Raw genomic sequence first — 23505 nt, 5'->3', positions numbered from 1 at the left:
AAAACGCGCTAAAGTGTCACTGGGAACTTGCTGCTGGAAGAATGCCAAAGCACTAACTTCTTATTAGATTGTAAACACGGGTGCAATTCCGCGATGTCAAGCACCTTGCCGCTGCTTGTCTAAAGTTCGGTGGTTTTTTGCGTGTTGATACACGATTGCGAACATAAGTACCGCGTTTGAAAGCGCGCACATAGAGTGCTGCGAGGCACAGTCATGGAAGTTGCTTATCATACACATCCAGATCGAGATGACCAGGGGGATTATATGTGCAATATTCAGACTATGGTTCGACGACTTTGCGATTGTGGCTTGATCAAGAGTCGGTATGCGTGCTGCATGCTAGTGTTGACATACAGATATTAGGCAGTTTTAGCACCGCTGTGTGGTAAACACGGTAACTTTACGGTAACTGCAACCGTACGTCAAATGTCGCTACGCAAGCCTAGCAAAGCAAGCAACAACGCGTTTCCGCATTGGTCGTAAGGCTATCCGGCTACGCTAAAACTGTGCTACCAGACGTTCATGGCTGCAAATGTTCGCATTTCTCGAGTGCATCAATGTGGGCACCGGAACACCGGAATTGGAATACCGATTCCCCGCATCGTTGTCAAGCTCCGATGATAATCACTGTCGCGGAACTGGTCCGAGCACAGCACAGTTGATTTCGTTGGCACGAAATTCTCTCTCCTCACCGCACGGACCCACTACGCTGCAAGCTTCCTGTCCTTCGGGAACATGTGAAACACCACATCGTCTCGCCCGCCTGTGTTCGCACAGCTCAATGCTGCACAGAACGAGGGCACGTTGGGCGCCCTTGGCTGTAAGCACTCACGCAACGCAGAAAGGAAACACAGTTCACGAACATCGCAAAAACAAGCAACCGTCAGCGGCGGCAGGTCTCTCGTAGCGTCGTTTAGTAAAGCGCAGGATGGAAAGAAACACGCCAGCACATGCCAGCACACCGGTCAGCCGGCACGATCCCCGGGAATGACGTCACTCACGCCGGTTCTCTCCTCCGGCTGCCTCCTCACCCGACACTCCGGGAAGCGACGGGGGCCTGTCCGTGGGGGGGATTTAGAAAGCAATTTCCGCTCCTTATATTAACAAAACGAAGAAAAAAATTTCGGAACCGTAAATTAACAGGTCTGTTCTTCCCAACCCCAGAAAGTCATGGAAATTGAAAACCGTTTCAGCTTCCCTTTAAGAAAAGGATGCCCAAATATTTCCGTATGCAGTAGTTAATACCATAGCCAACCAACCAAACAGCATACGGAATTATTGGCAGTAAAAGTTGCTACAGATGCCGTTGGACGCAGATGAAGATAGGCTCAAGGCTAAGGTGACGACGTATCCATCAGCCACTGTCTCTCTTCATGGAGCAATATTATGAGAAATTTTGAATGCAGAAAGTAACTTGGGCAATTGTTTTAATGCGGAGCATTCTTGGCGACTTCAACCCAGTGTTCCTTATCGACTATCTAGTGACTATTTTGACGTTTTCATGAGCCGATCCCGAAAATAATGCAGTAAAAAAATGTGAGCCCATGCCAAAAATAGTGTAGTCTAAAATGTAAGCCGATGCGAACACAGTGTGCCGGTCTTGGGCACTGGGCATGCGCCCCTGGAGCCACTGCATATACACCACTCTTCAACGATCCTCTTTGACGGCAGCGTGGGTAACTGTGTATCACTCCAACAAACAACGCCATGCGCTACACTCTGCATCAGCTCGCAATTCGTCGCATAAGCATTGACCGGTCGCTGCAGAACACTTATACGATTCATGAGCACCATTGTCTGCCTGACCGCATTACGTAGATGTCACGTGGAGTTGACTTTGTTTAAATTTGTTGTTGTTGTCGTTGTTGTTGTTGTTGTTGTTGTTGTTGTTGTTGTTGTTGTTGTTGTTGTTGTTGTTGTTGTTGTTGTTGTTGTTGTTGTTGTTGTTGTTGTTGTTGTTGTTGTTTCACATACGCTCAGTTTGTGAAGCACAATTTCTAGTGCACCGTTCCAGCTGTCATTCCTCGCATCGTACCATCCGCGTTAATCATGGCCGGTATGATGTAACGAATCCCCATTTGCTTGATTCTATTACTTTCTTATCATCCACCACCTACGATCGGTCCTGGTGATAACACGGGCGGAGCGCATGTCGAACCACTGACGAAGTGCGAAAAAGAATAGCATCGTTATAGAATCGTTCCGTCACAGTGGCCCATGTTTTATTGGTTGCACTCTCACAGGTTTTATGCGCAAACACTACCGAAGAACATAATATCGTTGTTGTACTCTGGAATTCAATAAACAAGTGAGAAATAACAAAATATCACTCTGGTTAAAAGACTTCTATTCGTATACTTATGCTGCTACTGTTGTTATCGTCGTCATTACTATTGCTTCACCCTTAAAACACGTTCTATACGTTTGAAAGTGCTACGGTGGACTTCAGTTTGATATTCACAAGTTAGCACAACGCGTCTTACGGTCAGGTTGTCATTGAACGTGTATCGAAAGCAAATAGAAAAGAAAAAAAGAAGGAACTCCTTTACGAATTGTAGTCAGATTACGGTAAGCATAAAACCTACGTTTAAGATGAGACAATTAAGAATTTACAGATGAATATCACCTACTCAAATCGATGTAACAAATATTGCTAACAAAGCATTTAGCATGGCAGTGAGAAGGAGACGAGAGCCAAGAGGGCCTCTTCGATCACGAACTCGAATGCAATCTAAGTAATTCTATTTTTCATATGCGGTTCATCCTTACTGCAATACGGACGAATCCGTATATAACCCAAATCTACCAAACTGCCCCAACAGGCAGTACGGTGCTTTGGTTGGTAGTTTAGAATCGACCTTCGGCCAACAATAGTAGCAGTACCTTTACCACGTTTTGATTCTTAAGTACCATTCAGTTCTCCAATGGCTGTACATGCCATGAGAACGAAAACTCCCGCCGAAAATTATCGATATCTCATACTCCAAATGTTAAATCTGCTTTTTAACCACTACAACGTCATTTGCAACAAGAACTCAGATATATAGTTTGCATCGTGACGACAGTAATGATGCGACAAAATTACTAACTTAAGCCAAATGCATACCCACCGATTTGGTCATCAAGTGCAAACCGTGAGTAAATCCGTGTTTGTAAATCAGAACTTGTGTGTAGGTACAAAGCATAGGAACTGCTAACGCTGTAGCTTGGAAATAACTACTTTGCCGACAAGTGAATTTCCAGGAGAGTGCTCTTCAGCACAACTGCATATATCAATTTGTATAGGAAAGAAAGAAAAATGTATAGTTCGAAACAAGAGTCGGAAAACAAATACTTCCGTTCGTGCTAAACATCACCATGAAAGACGACGATCCACATACATTACCCCATAATGGTTCATTATCCATGACCGTATGCACAAAGCAATTCGTACACCAGCGGAGTTCGCAAAAAGGGGTATTCGCGAAGTCGTGATTGTGAAGATAACTTCAGCGAAGGTGGCCAGCCAAAGAAAAAAGTTTGTCACGAACGATGATGTTTGCGAATTAGGCCATGAGTTTTCATCATACCATACATACGGTCGCCGATACCGCAAAAAATAAGCATAAGCCTCCGCACTGGTTCGCGTTCAAGGCAGACAGCCGCAAAGGTCAGGGATTCCTTCCCGGTCGTGGAGGCCGCATTTCGGTGGGGTCATAATGCAAAAATGCTCGTGCACTTTGCTTTGGATGCACGTTAAAGAACCTTCGGTGGTCAAAATTAATCCGGAGCCCCCCACTACGGCGGGCCTCCTAATCTGATCATGTTTTTGGCACGTGTTACAACCCCAGATAAATTAAAAGAAAAAAACAGGGGCACTGCGGCGTGTGCACTGAGTGACCCGGTATCACGACGGAGAAGCTGGCACGAGCTGTGAATGCACCGCCGTAGCAACGCCCTACTCCCAGTTCGTTCACGTCACGCTTTGGATACAGCGGATTATGGCATATAACAAAGTAAATTTAAAGCGCACGTTCCCCGTGCGTTTGTGAACGGCACGCGCGCACAAACGCATGTAAACTGTCCGTTGGTCACAAACACGCAGCTTCCAGTGAGTATAGTTAGTACCTCTACAGCGCGTAATTGTGCACGCACATTTGGACGTCATCGTGAATGTGATCGGTGTCACACACCAAACTGACACGACGCTCGTCGCAGGTCTTTGAGGAGCGCGTCCTGAGGCAACTGAAGTCACGTAGCACCATTAGCTCTCTATGAGGACTGAACACGGCTCAAGAGGAGCTATCCATAATTATCGTCGCCCCTACAGTGACAAGTTGTACGCGTAACCGTGGTCCACCTGAGGTAGGCGCTGTGAAAGAAACGCATGGACGAATGAAGCGGCACACGATGCACCAACGAGTCTGGTTCCTTGCTGTGAGAAGTTCAAACCGGCCCAGTGCACGCGATGCGGGCGTCCGCACTGAGTTCTCCGCGTTATTATCGGCACGTGGGCGGGTTGAAAGGTCCGAAGTAGTTGAGCTCGTAGCAGCACGCCAGCGTTAGGAAGGCGACGTACAGTCCCAGGCAGACGAGGCCCACGCGCCAGTTGAGGCGCCACCTGGCGGCACACAATGTGACTAGCATGAGCACGGTGGTGCCCAGCAGCGTGAGCGTCGTGTAAGTGAGCGCGCCGCTGTTGATGCGCAGCCGGCCTCCGGAGTTGGACAGGGTTTTCACCAACCAGGGAACGCCCAAGCAGAACAGGATGTCGAAGATGTTGCTCCCGATCAGGTTGCTGAATGCCATATTGCCAAAACCTGCGAATCATTATATCATGCTTATTCACAACACGCACACAGTACTACGATGTATGCGCTACATAGACTTGCAGAACTGTGTCGAGTCTATGTTTATGATGTGCTGTATCAACAGAGTACTCTGTCAATAAAATTATCAAGTCATAAGGCGAACTCCTTTATGTGCAGAAAAATTAGGATAAACTTGAAACTATTGGTCCGCACTGTCATTAGTACTGAAATGAGTGGGCCGATATTTATCGTTCCTTGAGGTTCAAGTTACAGCTAGCGGCCGTCCCTGTGTATCGTCTTTTTGACTATTCATATTAATAGGCTGTTAAAGTTGAGAAAATCATCATCATCAAAACCTACTTTAAGTCCACTTCAGGACGAATACCCCTCCCTCCAATCTCCAATTACCCCTGCGCTGCGCCAACCGATTCCAACTTGCGCCTGCGAATTTCTTATTCATCACCCCACCTAGTCGTTTGCCGTCCTCGACTGCCTTTTCCTTCTCTTGGCACCCATCCTGTAACCGTAATGGTCCCCCGGTTATCTAACCTACGCATTACATGACCTGCCCAGCTAAATAAAGAAGCCTTGATAATTTTATTTTACAAGAAATAACCGAACATAGTTTAGGTGAATTCTACAAAGTTTTTATTCACGACACGGTTGCAATTTCTAGGATATACCATTTTTCTTGTTTTAGGAGCTTAATGTATGATTTACAGAATGGCGACATGCTTTTGTTGTCCTTCTTTCTGTGTGCAAATTATTTCTTCTATTATTTTTCTGTGTAAACATTTTATATTATAGCCTAAATTAAAAATATAGTGCCAATTAACCGTCACTAGTATACGTTTTGCTCAGATCTCCTCAGTGCATTTGATTACAAAGAAAAGAGATGAACTTTTCTCGTGAGTAAGGGCACCATTCAATAAAATCCATAACACAGACAAATGAAGTCTGGCTCACCCATCTTCACTATGAGGACTGTGGTGATGATTTCAGGTACGCTGATTCCAGCCGCAAGAATTGTTATGCCGGAAACCGAATCTGGTATGTTCAGGGTATAACCTGCGTCAACAAAGAAACAAAGAACAAACTTCATATCGGTATTTTATATTCACGCACAACAATACATTCGTTAATAAGTTGAAATTATTAGTGAAAACAAGGTACAAACTTAATACAGTAAACTCTCAGTTGTACGAACGTCGGTTTATCGAATATTTCAGAATAACGAACTTTTTAAAGATCCCCGGCAGTTTTCTTATAGATTCTATCCAAAATTTTTCACTTAAACGAATCTCGGAATAGTCAATATTTCAGTTTAACGAACACGCTCAGAGGACCAAGGCTTATTTTTACCGTCAGTTCAACGAAGTTTTGTGCCCTGCACTGCAGGCGCAACCGATGCCCGCCCTTATCAAACCGGCGCTCCAGCGGCAATGTAACGTCGCTGGCGCTACAGCACCCCTGGGACAAAGCGGCGGCGCGGAAAACGAACGGCAACGAGGTATGGCCTCCGAGATAGCCCACACAAAACGAGCAAGATGTAATCTCGGAGGCCATGAACAAAGTAACATTGCTGGCGCTTACAACACCACCAGAGCAGAGCAGCGATCTGTCACACCACAAACCACGTGGTGTGTGTGTTTTTTTTTCGACCGGCTAGTCGTGGCGTGGTCGTCGTCTCTTTCTTTCAAGTCTCGTCGGTTCCGCACAAACGACCCACGTGGTGTGTTTTTCATCGGCTCCGTTCAGCCTTGCAGTTTTAACTAACAACGGCAATTCGCGTGCCCACTTTCGAGATGATTGCGACGAAGAAGAGGCAACTGCCGAGCCAGTTTCAAGCCCTATAACTCTAGCTGATGTTGTAGGGTACATTGGAAAGTTGAGAGACTTGGTGTCTCAACAGCAAGCTGTGCCAGAAGAAGTGTACAAAAACATTGACTCTTTAGACAGTTTTGTTACTTCCTGTGCTTTAAAAGTGCAAGTGCAGAAGATGATTACAGATTTTTTTCCTAAGTGAGAAGGGCAGCATTATAACTATTATGAACCTTGTACTTGTTGATATGTACAAATTCCATTGCACTTCAAACTTTTGACTCTGTATGCCACGTCTTATGTTGGTCTAGTGAATATTCAGTTTAGTGAACGTTCAGTTAAGTGAACTATTTCCTTCGGTCCCTTGAAGTTCACTCAAGTGAGAGTTCACTGTAAATGATAAAACCGGCTTTCGTTCTTTCCCTTATTAACCTTTAACTTTATTTTCATTCAGTAGAACTTGTGTAGTTGAAAGAAAACATGGATACGACGAATTATTAGACACACATCGAACCAAATTTAAGTAGGGCGAATGCTTATTTTCCTCGATATCAGCATGTACGCTTAAACCAGTATCCGATACGACGAATATATTTAGTGCCGCTTGCGTACTGACTGTACTGACGAAAGCGAGACAAAATCCGGCGCCAATGAGACAGCATGTACAGCAAGACGAAGGCCGACGACGGGCGTACCACGTGACCTGCCCGAGCTGGGACGTGTGGTCACACTACTCTCGAGCGGATTTCGGCGTACCGATGACGGTGACCATCCAGGCGCAGAGGTAGGACAGTAGTCCTATCCAGACGACGGCCATGACAAAAGTGAGCGGGAATAGGCGCGGCCAGCGCCGACAGTCCGGCACTGTGACCCGAAGCAGCAACGACGCCGGCAGCGTGACCAACCACCAGGTACGGGACGGACATCCGCGGCGACCGGACTTGTCGGTGGACGATCCGGCTTCCGATGGGGCTGAGGGCCTCGCAAAACTCACCTCGGCCTCTGTGGCAGGCAAAAAAAAAAGTGGAAGAGTACAGTTGCAAGATTTCAAGACCTCACGAAACGGCCATGTCGCGCCATTCAATGAACGGATTCAACGAAATCAGGTTCCCTGAGTCGTCTCCACACTATCCTGTAGCTGACCACGGCCTACTCTGGGAGGAAAAGAAAGAAGAAAACTGCATGAAGGTAACGTGTCGGCTATCGTGCACTCTTCGCCTAGGCTTCTTGTCCCCGTTTTGCCCACCTGTTCAGACGTAGAATCACTTGATCTGAACCATCTGCCTTCTTTGTTGTCCTTTATTTTCTTTCGCGTTATCAACATACGCAGCCCCAGCCGCAGACGCTTTCCTTTTTTATCGTACGTTTATATCACTGTAAACGGTGAAACCGAAAGTGGCTATCTTAATTTCATTCAAGTAACCCAGTTTCCCAATCAGCTAACAATAAGACATAAATCACCGCAATTGCAAGAATAGAACGCTGAATTTCCCCATAAATTTTCACCAAGTACGCGAACACATTAAGGACCCCTTGGCGATGAGCGAACAGAATAAGCAATGCGAGGGCATATATTTTTGTAGTTACAGCCATACATATATATGGTTGTGGCTGAGGAAATCATGGTGGCCCGGGCAGTAAAATGAACTAAAAGGGAGTACGACGTACGTTGGATTTGCACAGTATACTTTACTTACGTTTCGGCTGGTGCACCAGCCTTTGCCAGAGTAACTTTGTTACTAAATAATGAGGATACATAATGCGGATACAGTGTGTGTGTGTGTGTGTGTGTGTGTGTGTGTGTGTGTGTGTGTGTGTGTGTGTGTGTGTGTGTGTGTGTGTGTGTGTGTGTGTGTGTGTGTGTGTGTGTGTGTGTGTGTGTGTGTGTGTGTGTGTGTGTGCGTGCGTGCGTGCGTGCGTGCGTGCGTGTGCGTGCGTGCGTGCGTGCGTGCGTGCGTGCGCGCGTGCGTGCGTATGTGCGTGCGTGCGTGCGTGCGTGTTCCTTCCGTCCACTTTCTGGAGTATTTGCGTTTGCGCACAAGATTAGTGTTTGTCAGCGCCGGTCGCGGCCACGTCGGTGGATGTGGAACATCCTGTCAACCGCAGATCTAATGCAGTAGTGCGCTAAATTATAGGAGAACGAAATTGGCCAGGCAACTACGTAACACGTCATCACGCCGTGGAAGCTCAGTGGCTATGCGTTGCGCAACTGAGCACAAAGTCGTCGGTTCGATCCCAGCAGCGGCCACTTTCCGGCGGGGGCGGAATCCAAAAAAGCCATAGGTGATCAAAATTATGACATCCCATCCCCCCGGCCAAGGCGTAACTACTAACCCGATATTAGTTTCGAGACGTTAAACCCCACAAATTAATTTTAGTTATTGATGCGCATCATCCCCTGCGTATGTATGCTTACAACTAAGAATGCTTACGGAACTGCGTATGTCTTTTGGTGTTCTTCCTACTTTCTTCCGTAGGCATAACTTTGAAAATGTGAGCACTATGTGAATGTCGACAGTGCATATCGCCTTTCTTGCGCTCTTATAAATAAAAATTATAACCAAACAAATTATAAACAAAAAAGTGCTACGCGTGTATTGCTGTTGGCCGATTCCGCGCGAAAATAATATATGGCTACGCAAGTCTGCCGAAAGATCTACGCGGAAGAACGGGCGCGAGTTGCCCTCTCACCGCCGTTGATGTCAACCGCGACGTCTTGCGCGCGACGGTCCGGCCCCATCAACGGATGCGCCCCGCCGCTGACGTCGTCGCTGTAGCCTTTCTCGGTGGCTACCCCGACTCTCGCCTGGCTACCCCTTCTCGCTTTGACCACCGAGACAGCAGCAGCGGGCTCGAGCGGAGAGGGCGAAACGTGGTTGGCGGACGACAGAAGGGGTGCCGCCACCTCGCTCACTGCAGGGGCGCTGGTGGCTGCGGCCGGTGCCGCTGCGGCTTTACTTTTTCCAGGTCGGGGCCCCGCTGGCTTCTCGGACTTGATGTACGCCACAAACTCGTCCACCTGCGGTCATGAGCAATGGAGACAGTGTACGATCACACAGCGAACCGCATCACATATAAAAAAGCCTTTCTTCTGCCAGGAGAGAGAGAGAGAGATAAATGTAAACACAAGACAAGTAGGTTAGCCAGATGATATTTCCGGTTTGCTACCCTGTGCTAGGAAAGGGGGAAATATAGTGCGAAATATCAGAGAAAAGAAAGAAAGAAAGAAAGAAAGAAAGAAGGGAGGAGAGAGAGAGAGTAATATAGGAAGGCAGGGATGTTAACCAGTCAATAGACTGGTTGGCTACCCTACGCTGGGGCAAGGGAGAAGGAGAAGCGAGAGAAGGGAGAGAGAAGGTGTAGATACGTGTACGGACAGCACTTGAGTTAAAGCCGCTCGCGCAAACCAGAAGTTCTGAGAAAACATAAAAGTGCCTTCACTGCCTTCTGAGCCGATGATCGGTCGGGACGGTGCTCTAGTAAGGTCTGTTCACTCAGAGGACGATCATCTAATTTCCTCAATGTGTTGGACAAAGATTGTCTTTGTGCTTGAAATTGAGGACAATGGCACAATAAGTCTTCAATGTTCTCCTCGCATCCGCAAACATCACATGCAGGACTTAGTGCTGAATTAGTGCTGAGTGGGCATTGTTGTGCCATTACCACAAGCCCGGATTCCGAATCTGCAAGATGGAGAATTTTCCTGCGAGCGCCCTTTTGACAAACCCGAGGCTGCGCCGAAAGGCACAGCGCCCTAATTCTCCCTTGACAAGTCAAGATGCTGAGCCGTCAGGCAGTGGTGTCCTCCGGAGAAGCATCGGCGGGCAACATGTTCAAACGTGTCGCCAAGTGCCAGACAGCCCGGCGCCGTACCTCCCCTTCCCTGGAGGTCACCGCGCCCGCCAACTTTGAACGGGGTGGCCAGCGTGGTCGCTGGTTGGACCTCTTCGACGACCGTCGAGTGCTCACTTTGTATTGGGCCGTTTGAGTGACAATGGTTCCTGGGGGCTTATAAGCCGCGGCGCGCCGCCTGGAAAACCGGATCCGCCGACCCACCGGGAGCAGAGTGCCGCTCTCGACTGGAGTGAGATGTGTCACGCGTTTTCGCCGGACGTCGCCGTGCGAGAACAGTCGCGTTTGCTGTGAGCTCTCGGCCCCAGTGCCGATCCCTTCATGTCCTGTATAATGACCTGTATATAGTGTATAAAGTCCCTTTTGTTATTCTCACCGACGCCTGACTCGGAGTCTTCGCTACCAACGCTCTGTCACGAAACGGGTGACGAGCGCTACGGGACCACCTCAAAGTCGTAATAGTGGTGCAGCGGTGCAAAGTCGTAACAGTGGTGGCAGCGGTGGGATTGACCGGCATCAGCTACCTCGGCGCGGTGAGTGCCTGAAGTTTACCTCAAACACCAGACTTTCTCTGACACAGGTTATAGTAGCTTAGGGAAGGATTTGGTGTTGCATTGTGATAACCTTGTGTGTTTCAAGCCTAGTAAGAGTGTTTTGAAAACCAGGGGATGCTGAGGGGGTAAACAGGGCAGTGTGTGAAATACTTGCATATGTCTTACTAGTAGCAATATAGTAGCGTACGGCAGGTATATTCAAAAAGGGTAAACAGCAGGAGGACAGTGTGTACGATGGAGAAGTACAAGGTGAAGGAACTTCTCGAAATTTGTGAGGAGTTGGGCATTGAGTTGGGCTCAACCAAAAGAAAGAATGCGATCCTTGAGGTCATGAGGACTGGGGACGTAACGGCTGAGGAAGCCGCAGAAGCCTTGGCGGGTATCAATGAACGTCGGGAAAGGGAGGAGAAGGAACGTTGCGAGCAGGAAAGGAAAGAAAAGGAACGTCGCGAGGAGGAAAGGGAGGAGAGGAGAGAAAAGGAACGTCGCGAGGAGGAAAAGGAGGAAAGGAGAGAGAGAGAACGTCGCGAGCACGAGCTTAAAATGAAAGAGTTGGAGATCCGAAATAACTCGCCCGCGCCTGGTCTCACTTCTAATGTTCCGAGAATACGCGATCAACTTCCACCCTTTGTCGTCGGAGAGGATATGGCCAAATACCTCGTGAAATTTGAGCACGTGTGCGAACGGAATAGCATTGAGCGATCCCTCTGGGCACAGAATCTGTTAGCCTTGCTTCCTGGGGAGGCATCAGACGTAATAACTTGCTTATCGAAAGAGGCGTTTGAGAGCTACAGTGATGTGAAGGAAGCGCTACTGCGGAAGTACAAATTGTCGCCCGAAGCTTTCCGGCAGAGGTTCCGGTATGCAAAAAAGGGCAAGGAGTCGAATGTTGACTTCGCGTTTCGTCTAAAAGCCGACTTGGTGGAATGGCTGAAGGGCGAAGAGGTTTACGACGACCGCGACAAAATTGTCGAATGCATCGCGTTGGAGCAGTTCTACCGTTGCATTGATGAGGATGTCCGGCTCTGGCTGCAAGATAGGCTAAAGGAGGTTAACCTAAACAAGGCAGCAGAGTTAGCGGAAGAGTATTACACCCGCCGCAGCTTGCACAGCAAGGCAGTGCGCGTAGAAAAAGCAGATAGGAGAGATGGGCTTTCCGGGAAGCCCGATGAACGGAAGCAAATCACGCGTCGCGAGTTTCGGGAAGACGAGTCCCTTCCCAAAGAAACTGTAAGGGAAGGACAGAATGCATCTCAGAATGATGACGATGGTCCGAAACAGCGAAACGATACGATGCGTTCTTTTGAAAAACGGAAACCGTTAACCTGCTACAATTGCAAAAAGCAAGGGCACATCGCTGCAAGCTGCCCAGAGAGAATTGCTTTTGCAACAATACAGGAAACTCACAAAAACATACGTCTATTGGAGCCCTATGTGCAGGAAATTAAGATAAACGGTAAGAAGTGCCGTGCACTTCGGGACTCTGCAGCAACTATGGACGTTGTTCACCCGTCTTTCGTCTCCTCGAGTGATTTTACGGGAGAGTGTGCTAGGATACGGCAAGTGGCCGAGGAGGAGAGTGTCTGTTTACCGATCGCAACGGTTATCATTGAAGGAGAGTTTGGGAAACTTAACACCGAAGCCGCTGTGTCAGCCGCCCTCCCGGAGCACTTTTCCTACCTCTTCTCAAATAACTCGGAGCAGCTGCTGAAGGATCAGGGCAAATCATTCTTTGCCGACGTGGCGTACATGGCGCTCACGCGATCCAAAGCGCTCCCGCTGTCGAGGGAACTTGACTTTGCGTCGGTGAGCGAAAGGCGGTGCGGCACACGGACTGATCAAGGTAACTTGAGTGGCGAGCAGTCACGGGAGAGGCAGAGCTCGGAGGCTGGCCTAGGCGAGCGGGTCCTGGAGGTGAGTGGGAGTGACGCGTGCAGTGCTAGCCGCGATATAGACGCGACGCCGCAATTAGGCGACGCGGGCTCCACACTCGCTCCGGTTTCCGCCAGCTGGCAGGAGCTAGCTGCAGTTGAAAGAGAAACTCTGATTCGCGAGCAACAGGAAGACTGTTCACTAGCCGATCTGAGGAAGAGCGTCAAACGGGGAGTGGAAAAAAAGTGGGTTTCATTTGGCAAGGAATCTGGCTTATTGTACCGCCGCTACACGGATAAGCAGGGTCGCAAATATAAGCAGCTTCGGATTCCGCGAAAATATCGCCGGGAAAAATGAATGACCTCATTGGCTTCCTCAGTAGTATGTTTTCGGTCCAAGTGATTTCAAGGGGACCATTCTATTTGTCATTGTTATTGCTGATTATTAATTGTTCCTGATCTTTTGGTGTGTTGTTCATTTGAAAAAGGGTTGTTTGAGCCTTGTATACTAGATCGTACACCTGCCTCTTGTTGCAGCGGGAGCAAAAAGGGGGATAGCAATTCAGTTAGGTTGATTTGGATTATAGCCTTGTCTGGTGTTTGACGGGAGACAGAGGGCACTTGTTCGTGTTGGGTGTTGCCTTTTGCCGGTCGGTTTTGCAAGCTGCAGAACGACCAACCGGGACCAGTGGCAAGAAGCAAGGGCTTAGGAACGACCCGAGCGGAGCTGGTTGAGGTGCCTTGGCGACAACGCGGTGAGCCGAGCTCCTGTCCTGGCGAGTGGGACCTGGGCACGTGAAATGACCTGGCGTCCCGACACTGGACGTAAACTTGGACGAGCCTGACGAACGTGCGCGCCTGGCATCCGAGCCACGTGGAGGCAGCTCGTCTTCCCGGCGCCTTATCTGAGGGCGGGGATGCTGTTGTGCCATTACCACAAGCCCGGATTCCGAATCTGCAAGATGGAGAATTTTCCTGCGAGCGCCCTTTTGACAAACCCGGGGCTGCGCCGAAAGGCACAGCGGCCTAATTCTCCCTTGACAAGTCAAGATGCTGAGCCGTCAGGCAGTGGTGTCCTCCGGAGAAGCATCGGCGGGCAACATGTTCAAACGTGTCGCCAAGTGCCAGACAGCCCGGCGCCGTACCTCCCCTTCCCTGGAGGTCACCGCGCCCGCCAACTTTGAACGGGGTGGCCAGCGTGGTCGCTGGTTGGACCTCTTCGACGACCGTCGAGTGCTCACTTTGTATTGGGCCGTTTGAGTGACAATGGTTTCTGGGGGCTTATAAGCCGCGGCGCGCCGCCTGGAAAACCGGATCCGCCGACCCACCGGGAGCAGAGTGCCGCTCTCGACTGGAGTGAGATGTGTCACGCGTTTTCGCCGGACGTCGCCGTGCGAGAACAGTCGCGTTTGCTGTGAGCTCTCGGCCCCAGTGCCGATCCCTTCATGTCCTGTATAATGACCTGTATATAGTGTATAAAGTCCCTTTTGTTATTCTCACCGACGCCTGACTCGGAGTCTTCGCTACCAACGCTCTGTCACGAAACGGGTGACGAGCGCTACGGGACCACCTCAAAGTCGTAATAGTGGTGCAGCGGTGCAAAGTCGTAACAGCATTCATGAAGGCAACTCCAAGCCATAACTGACACAGAAGAGACGCTTCACGTCGGTGTAGACCGGCTGGAGGTCTGAGTTGAAGTGACGGGTTTAGTCTGTGCAGTCTTGTGCGCCTTCTATGCACGGTATTCCACTGTGCTAAGGAGATCGTGCGTGCCAGAATGCCAAGTTTTCTCGCGGGGTCGGTCCTTGAGAAAGGAATGGGGACGCAGCGGTCTTCTTGGTTTGATGTCCGAGCTGCCTTATCGGCGTCATCATTTCCTATGATACCGCAATGACCTGCTATCCACTGGAAAGAGATACCGTGGCCTTTTTCTCTTAAGTGATGGACAAGTTCCACGATTTCGCACTTGAGCTTCATAGGAAGAAAGAAGGGAGGAATTAACAATATAGGACTATAAGAGTAGGCACTGTCACAGCAGTTTGTCAAGTCACCGCACTGTCGCATACAGTGTCAGCGTCGCCCACACACCGTTACACAGTGCTCTATGTCACCCGGTCACAATTTGTCGCGATAGAAAACCGGTATATTTACACAGCAGCGTCTATAATAGCCGTCCCCGACGGTATCCGCGTGCAAGGTTATGTCGCACAATTTCCGTTTCCGAGCATGGGCGTTTGCCCAGCTCGTTTATAACGTGGAGAGCGCTCCTCTTTGCTAGTTCAAAACGAGTGCACTCGCAAAGAAGGTGTGCGATCATTTTCCTACACAATCGGAAGTCACGCAAGGAGCCGTTGACAATTTCCTGCGGTCTCAGTATGCTGTTTGTGCAAATAAGGGAAGTAGAATGAATTATTTCTGGGCCATTTGTCACGAATATAATTCAGAGCCAATACCAGGTGAAAAAAGAATAAATTACGCAGGCGCCAGCGCCATGAAATAAAGTGCAGCCGTAAGCCATCGCACGGGCCACTGATCTTTCCTGCATACTGTAATTGCGCATAGCATAAGTAAGTTATGGCAGCTTCTACCACTTCTTCAATACGTATTTTCCGGCCAGACACGCTGCCGTCAAAGTTTGGATTTGATGTTATGGCACACCGTCAATGTGCGTACCCGGAAATACAACGTGCCCTTACTGTGCGCCAGGTGTGCCTGCGCAGATGGTATTTTCCTGGTCCGCATCGTGCTCAATTCTGAAGGTTTGTAATTGCTCATTACAAATGAAGGTATTATAAGGCTAGCAAGCAACTGCGTGACCGGCAAGAAAGTGCCGCGCGAACGAATTCATAAACCATAACAAGCGAGGCAGCACGTATGCCGCAAAAAAAAAATTTAATTGATTTTTTTTTGTTTCTTCCTTCTCTTAAGGTTTTGCCTAATTAAGATAGAAGAGACCACTTTAGTATTTCACGGTTTAACTCATAGGCCAAATGATAAAACCTCCATTGAGAACATGTATGAGGTCGTTTGGTCGCTTAGAAGTCATCTTATACGAGCTTTGGTATGTTAACATAACAGACCGCGACATGTCGTACAACTTAGAAAGAAATTGCATTCGCTCCGTAACAGGTATATAACCAGGTTCACACAGCCTGTTTCAACACAATTTATCCTTTGTGAGTTTCCAAACAGCATCAGAATTCAGTATTCACAATCATGATGACCTATTTAATCGGAACCTTACTGTGATTGTCGGACCTACTGTATCATGCCAGTCGGGAGACTACATGTATTTGCAAACTCTACTGAAGCGCCACTGGTTAAACAATCAGTTACTTTCCCTCATACGTGTGCAAAAACATCTTTCGCGCGGAGTGGTGCCGGATTTATCCGATACCGTGAAGCAGCTTATCACGCAGCAAAACCTCAATACAAGAGTGCTTATGCAACGTTTACGCAACTCTCACCGCAGCATGCTCACATACAACGGTCAGTAATCGAACCCGGTACCTCCCATGCAGCGTGAGAATACCGCAGCCGCTAATCTATATACCGGGTCAGGTAATACGACAAAATTTTGGAACGAGAGCTAACCTAGACACTTGGAAGTCGCGCACACATTAGTACGCCCTATCGTAAAGGCACTTAAGTTAGGGTTGCCTTGCGCTGCTTTCGGCACCAGCAAGGTCCCATAACACGTCGCACAGCACCCGAAGCGCACATATCGTACACAAGGACGCTCTAACGTGCACTCAAGTGCCAAGAAAGGGGACAGAATTCATTGCGTTAAGCTCCAATACGATGTCACCGTCGTTCCTGCGCTGTATGTTACGCACACAACGAAGGAATGTTACGGCGGCGCTTCACAATCTGACATGCTGCATCGCGCACAAAGTTCGAGCGTTAAAACTGCCATCATTATGCTAAGTTGCAAGATCGATAAGGCCACGCAATGACAGGATGATCCTCACCTGAGCGATGGCCAGACTTTTGATCTGTGGGTTGTAATGCATCACCAGAATGTACACGCCGAAGAGCAGCAGCAGAGATGCAGCCTCATACCTGCACCATGGGTATAGACACAGAAGCACTCGTGTATTTCATGCACAAAGTATAAATGACGCAATTTTAGCCTATGTCTTATACCAATTACCAATGAGCAGCCACATTGATTGATTGATTGATTGATTGATTGATTGATTGATTGATTGATTGATTGATTGATTGATTGATTGATTGATTGATTGATTGATTGATTGATTGATTGAAAACAGCAAGCAGCAGCTGCGCAATGAGACGCCTCCAGAATAAATTTACCACTCCCTGGGGTTCTTCACCGTGCGCCTAAAAAATTTGGAGGACACTTAAGCTTCGCATTTAAGAGTGGAACGCGATAGCATTCAAAGATCACTGCTTCTCAAGCTTCCCGGCAACTCCATCCTATGTAACATTTATGTTTACCGGGAAACGCTGGCAGCGCACTCTATGCACGAAGGCGAGCTTTCCGGTAGAAACGTAAGAACGCGACCTCTTGTGTGGGCCGAGAATGCGTGGAGGCGAGCGCCATCTGGATGGTGTCGCAAGGAACCGGCGTACCGCTGTATGAATGGCAGAAACGCTGGAAACGGGGTTTGTGTTTGAGTTTCCGCGTAAGATAATTATGTTTTCTCGCTTATTCAAATTACAATCCAACGCTATCATGTCTGTATCATGTCTGTAAGTTGTGTGTAAGTCGTACATTGCAATTTTTCTCACACGTTTTACTTCGAGAAATTCAATTATTTCAGCAACGCCTCTGCACTAAACGGGGGGCTTGCGTGGTTCGGGATGCGTGGTTCGGAATGATCTTTCGCTCACAAGATGGTCGACGCTAGACGTGGGACGCCGACGCTGGATTTTCTGCGACAGGGGGCCCTTAACGCTATCGCGTTAATACTAGTACTCGAGCGCTTGTGCATTATTCCCACAATTGAATGCGGCTGCCGTAGCGGGCCTGGAATCGAACGCATATCTCCATGCCCAGCCGTAGAGCACCATATATCCACTGACCGCACTACGGCGTGTGCAGGCGTAGCCCTTTGCACAGGCGTCAATGCAACAAAGTAAGCCCAGCGACGGTGGTTACTGCGCCAGCTTTTTCAACTGCGCCATGTCGCATGGTTTCAAGTAGTATGCCTGGTGGTGGGCAAAGGTTTAGTTTTCTTCTTTGTGTGACGAAGGTGAAAGTAAGGATGAGTGAGTGGCATCACGACAACGACGGCGCATCGGAAAGGACAGACGAACCCACTTTCAAGCTCTTAATCGCAGCAACGTAGGCTGACATACGAAAAAAGCCGAATAGAGGTACAGCGCTGCGCCTTTGAAAGCAAAACAGGAAGATAACTACATGGATAATATTAACGGCGTATTACTGCTTTTATTATTATTTTTGTCATCCTCAACACCATATCAAAGAGGTCGTGCAACGACTCTCGCACACACAGTTGTCCCCATTAGCCTGCACTCGCATTCCTTCTCTTCTAAATGAAGCGACTGATCGGGCTAGGACAAGATGCAGCGCGGGCTACAGTTGCGGCCACATATGCGATCATAAGACGCATTTTTATCTTTCTTCTCAATCAACACTGCGCCCGGGAACATGCATTGCTCTTTCGTTCCACGAAATCTGCCAGCCGTGTTCACCATCTTCGGCGGCGCAATTTCTCGCGCCTGGATGCAAATATGTGCACGACACGTTACGAAATCCTATCAAACGCAGAAAAGGGTGCACAAGGGTCTTGCATAGCGACTCTGGCAGCGAGAGCTGCCGGCCGCTTCAAGGTATACGTAACACGCGTTTGTGGCAAGATTCCAAGCTCCCGGCTACATGGTATTCGACGTTTTCTGTTGATGCAGCTACCATGCCGCGTGCCGTTAAACAAAATGTCAGAAGGGCTTCAGAACTTAACTATTAAGCGCTGTGTCATGACATACCACTGGACGGTGCTGTCAGAGATGCAGGCTGCAAGCACGCTGACGCTGGCCACATACAGCAGGCAGTCCCGCACGATTGGGTACCACTCAAGCTGCGCTGTCTGCAAGCATGTTAACATTATGATTATTATTAGCAACAGTTGTCCTAATGGTAGTGATATGAGTACTGACTGAAGCATAGCCCAGGTAGGCATTTATGGGCCAGCCTTCATATATGTTCTGTCACTATATCAGTGAAAGTTATTACTATATATATACACACGCGCATGGGCCATGAATTTGTGTGGGAGAAACAACCTTTTGTAGTATAACATTATGTGCGCCAAGGAAAGCGAAACGCAGCAAAGAGGCAGTGGAAATGTGGGCTTGTTGGTTCATGATCTTCTGCTTGAATAAAGCACAGACGGGACGACGACAAAGAAAAAGGACAAGACGACACACTTGTCCTTTTTGCGGCCGTTCTCCGTCTGCGCTGTACAACGCGAATCGGGACAGAGATAAGTGGAGATCACTGAAAGATACCTTCGCTGTGCGGTGTACTTAAACAGGCTGACGTGGACTGCCGTATAAGTTCCCTCCCTAAAAAAAATACTGAAGAAGAAAATGTCACCTCAGTTTTCTCGGACGAATGCCCTTGTGCGAGACGGCTCGCGCAGATACACGTACGCACATGAAACACAAGTTTGAACGCCCATTTGTGTTGTACGGATAAGGCTTGTAGGCTACTGTCGTCCGCTTCGCGAGGTCACGGCCGCTTCGAAGGTCGTCCATATATATGAACTGCGAACAAGCGCTAAGTCAAGGTGACCCCCCTTAGCGTCCGTTCCATGGCTTCTTCGCTGTGAACAATGATGAACAGGGAGCAATTTGTTTACGGGAACGCTGTCGCCAGACATGAACGCTCCTCATACCGAGAGCGGTTAGCGAGAAAAATGATGTGTTTCGAGCACGGTCCCCGCGTACGTACGCAGTCGAGTTTGATGGCCTGTGTCGCCATTAAGAAGAGACCGCTGCTGCGCCGCACGATTGCGAGTTTTTTTTTTTTTTTTTTCGAGAAGCGAAGAAGCACGAACCCCATCTGTTTCATACCGCGCCGAGGCGAGACGTAGTTATCCGAGTGCAGGCTCGCTCCTCACACAAAGAGCGCAGCGCCCGCGGATGTTGGCATTCGCCAAATGCAGACGGGGCAGACTCACCGTGTAAAGCAAATAGATGCCGGTCACGCTGGTGACTCCGAGGATGTTGAACACGGCCGAGCCTACAATGGTGCCGACGCCGATGTCTCCCTCCGTGACAAAGGAACCTGCGTCATTAATTTTGCCGTATACGTTCGCGGCCCCCGAAAATAAAGGGGCGACGCTGTTGCCCAAGTTGTCGGTTGCTTTCGGACACGCGTACCGTGCAAACATGTAACCCTTTTATGATCGCGAAAGAAAAAACAAAATATGTCAGAGGAGTTATTGCTCCTAGTGCGTCAGAAGAACCGGCGAAAATTAATGAGTCCGCGTAGCCTTTCACGTTTTTTTTTTTTTCTGGACTGTTTCGATCTGTCAAGTTTCGTTCCGGATTGACAGCCTCCTTACGCCCACCCTCGCACTTCCTTCGACCATGACGCTTAGAGTACACGGCGTTCTTTCGTCGCCACGTCCAACTAGAGGCGCTATACGTACCCACTTGGCTAGTGACCGCGACCGTATAATCACGCCTCTCTTGACGACATGTGGGCTGCGTGCGTTGTCTGAATTGAGAACAAACTGACCAGTTGCGCTTTATGTGGACGAGTTTGAAATTTTTGTTTTCACGGAATCGGTTGTAAAATTTTAGGTCACGTTTGAACCACTTGTAGGCTATGATACACTTGTCCGCTGTGTGTTTTGCCTCATCCTTCTGACGTCGTCGTCACCCGACATGCCCCGCTTTCTGTTCACCCAATGCTCAGTAGCTGGCTGGAGGAAAGTGCCTCAGGCCGGCCTATCTTTCTTATCAAACTTTTTGTCTCTCTTCTTTCGTCGCGTGTCGCGGATTTTTTGAATGATTGCTGGTGACCCGAGCTTTTCCCAAAGCCTGGCACTTCGACGCACACTCTCGTATTCATGGTCCTTATCGCGCGGGAAAATTTTCATATTACCTGAACTTGAACATTCATCTGAGTTCGCAGTTCTCGTCACAAACGAAAAGATTTGCGCGAAGGCCGCCGTTTTTGCTTATAATAATGTAACGTTGTAATGAGATCGTGACGAACTTATGGTCGTTTTTAATCTACAAGTTTTATTCAATTTGGTCATCATCCAAAACATGTGTATATAGGCGCACAGAATTTTTGTTTCTTTTTTTTTTAACGAGCCGGATTTTCAAATATGCTCCTTGTACTAAATATTCCGCTTGTTTCAGGCTATTTTGCTATTGCTTGGGCCATTTACTTGGTCAAAAGCGTGGCAATAGAGTGAGCGCTCACTCCGTTCCTTTTCATTACCTCTTCCACCTTCCTTTTTTCTAGTTCTGAGCTGCGCTACAAGCCTAAAAAAAGCCATTTACTTGGGTTTCTTTGAGAGGACATGAACATTCAAGTTTTCTGAAGTGCTAAGGAGGATTTATTTTTGAGTATTTACGTTGTGTATTAGAACTTTAGCACTGTTGTCACTATATTCGCGTTCTATTATTTGTTTGAAACTCTGCATCGCTAGGAACAAGCACCGTCTACAGGCACAAACACCTCCGTGAACCTAGATAATAATAAAAAGCAATCGGGGCACTGGTTCGATCTTATCTGGTCGCCCTGATCGACAAGAACATGGTACCGCGATGAATATCTTAAAAGAAAAAGAAGATGGTGAATAGCCTAATAACTCCTGGCTGCCGTTTTTATTGCTAAGAATATCCGCGATGTCCACTGATTCCACTGATTCTTTAGTTACTTAACAAAGGCTTTTAATTCCAATAAACGCCAGCAAGAAAAGCAGGAACTTCAGCATTATTTCATTTCAGAAACTGAGTAAGTGAGCGCAGAAAATATAGGCGCTTGATTTTCGTATCACTCAGTACACCTCGAAGTAACTTCGGTATATCAGTCTCGAAAACAACGACTGAAACCCGAGCAAAAGCAGCGATGCAAGTTGCGTTCCATATTTTGACAAGAAGTTCGCGGGAAAAACAGGAAATGGGCGCTTTTATGTAAAAAAGAAAAATGCCTGAAAAACATTGTTTACTTTCTTTCTCAACACTACGCCTTCATTTTATAGGAATATGTGCATGCATTCTCACCAATAATGGCAGAGTACAACTCAGGCGACGAAGTGCCCACAGCCATTACCGTAGCACCGGCGACATCGGATGATATCTTCAGCGCTGTAAGATAAGAAAAGAGTAACGACACAGCGAAAAGATTAGTAAGTTCCCATACCACCACGTCTCAGCTGTAGCCTGAGCAGGATCGTTGCTCTCTTTGTATCACTCCGCTGCCAAGCTCAATTTAAAGTCGGCGGAAGCTTTTCAAGTGACACTCGTATTGTTTCATTGCAGTCCTGCCTATGTTTTGCATAAAGTTTCAGGATGAAGTCGCCTTTGCTATTTGCTGTCGTGTACCCTTTTTAACTGCATTTCAGGTTCGTGCAGCGCTCAGAGCTTTCGCTATGGCGGCACAGAGCACCGGTCACAGCTTGCTGAACGACAGCTTCTTTATAACATTACTTGCTGAGACTGCATGTGATTTTACTGCAGCCAAACACAGCCCCTTACTAGGCCATAAAGGATTGCCTGGTGGCATCATTGAGCACTTTATTCAATAGCTTGTCACCGTGTGAGCGAACTACATCGAGAACACTTAGCTTCTAGAGAGAGAGAGAGTGGGGGGGGGGGGGTAAGGCAGGGAGGTCAGCCAGACGAGCGTCCGGTTTGCTTCAAAGTGTTGTAAATTTTGAATTACACTTATTGTGACTAACCTCCCTGCATGCTCGGGAGCTTTTAACGTGTCATACAGATGCGTATTAATAATATTAAGGCGATCAGTACTACATACATTAACATTTACCAGCTAACGTCGACGATCCAAATGCTGCCAAATAACATATTTGCGCAGGTTCTATGACTGTGTAGGAACCGTGAGAAAGGGAAGCTTTCGGCGCGTTTTCGCGGACGTTGTTTTGCGACGCTGAGGACAGACGCAGCAAGGCAGCTTCGACACCTGGCACGCAGTCTCTCACTGACCGATTGGAACTCGCCAAACTCAAGGCTTACACGACTGCGTCGATTAAACCCCTCACTGCAACTCGGACCCCCATTCGGGCTACGCTTCTCTGTCGCCTTTGGTTAGGAGTTGCCTTCCCAAAGGCATACTATACATTAATTGGAGTGACCGACAGTGCAGCATGCGAGGTCTGCGGCACCGAAGAAAATATCGGCCATCTGCTGTGCCACTGCCCACGATATGCCCCAGAAAGACAATAACTTGCTAACGCTTTCAAAAAACTGGAAAATCGGCTGCTTTCCGTGCAGGTACTGCTGGAACACCGCCCCCATCGCTCGTCGGCCCATAAAGCGGTGAAGGCACTTTTGTGCTTCTTGAGGACGACGGGCTTGTGTGAACGTCTGTGGCTATTAGTGCAATTACTATTAGACCACACGCGTCAGCGAACTCATTGCTAATTT

General features: G+C 48.3%; 1 protein-coding gene across 2 annotated transcripts in view; it reads right to left on the bottom strand.

Moving 5' to 3' along the window:
* Window positions 1-2200: 2200 nt before the first annotated feature.
* Window positions 2201-23505, bottom strand: part of LOC142572350 (sodium/potassium/calcium exchanger 5-like) — a 50267-nt gene continuing 28962 nt past the window's right edge. For both annotated transcript variants that reach the window (XM_075681401.1, XM_075681402.1), the window contains exons 4-11: window positions 22123-22206; window positions 20058-20164; window positions 18862-18962; window positions 16860-16950; window positions 9303-9630; window positions 7368-7613; window positions 5757-5858; window positions 2201-4799 (exon numbers count right to left, since the gene is read on the bottom strand). In XM_075681401.1, the coding sequence (XP_075537516.1) occupies window positions 4480-4799; window positions 5757-5858; window positions 7368-7613; window positions 9303-9630; window positions 16860-16950; window positions 18862-18962; window positions 20058-20164; window positions 22123-22206 (1379 nt within the window). In that variant the 3' untranslated portion in view covers window positions 2201-4479. The remainder of the gene's footprint in view (window positions 4800-5756; window positions 5859-7367; window positions 7614-9302; window positions 9631-16859; window positions 16951-18861; window positions 18963-20057; window positions 20165-22122; window positions 22207-23505) is intronic.

The sequence above is a fragment of the Dermacentor variabilis genome, chromosome 2 (assembly GCF_050947875.1).
Source record: "Dermacentor variabilis isolate Ectoservices chromosome 2, ASM5094787v1, whole genome shotgun sequence".
NCBI classification, from domain to species: domain Eukaryota; kingdom Metazoa; phylum Arthropoda; class Arachnida; order Ixodida; family Ixodidae; genus Dermacentor; species Dermacentor variabilis.
This window is presented reverse-complemented; position numbering and strand designations above follow the sequence as displayed.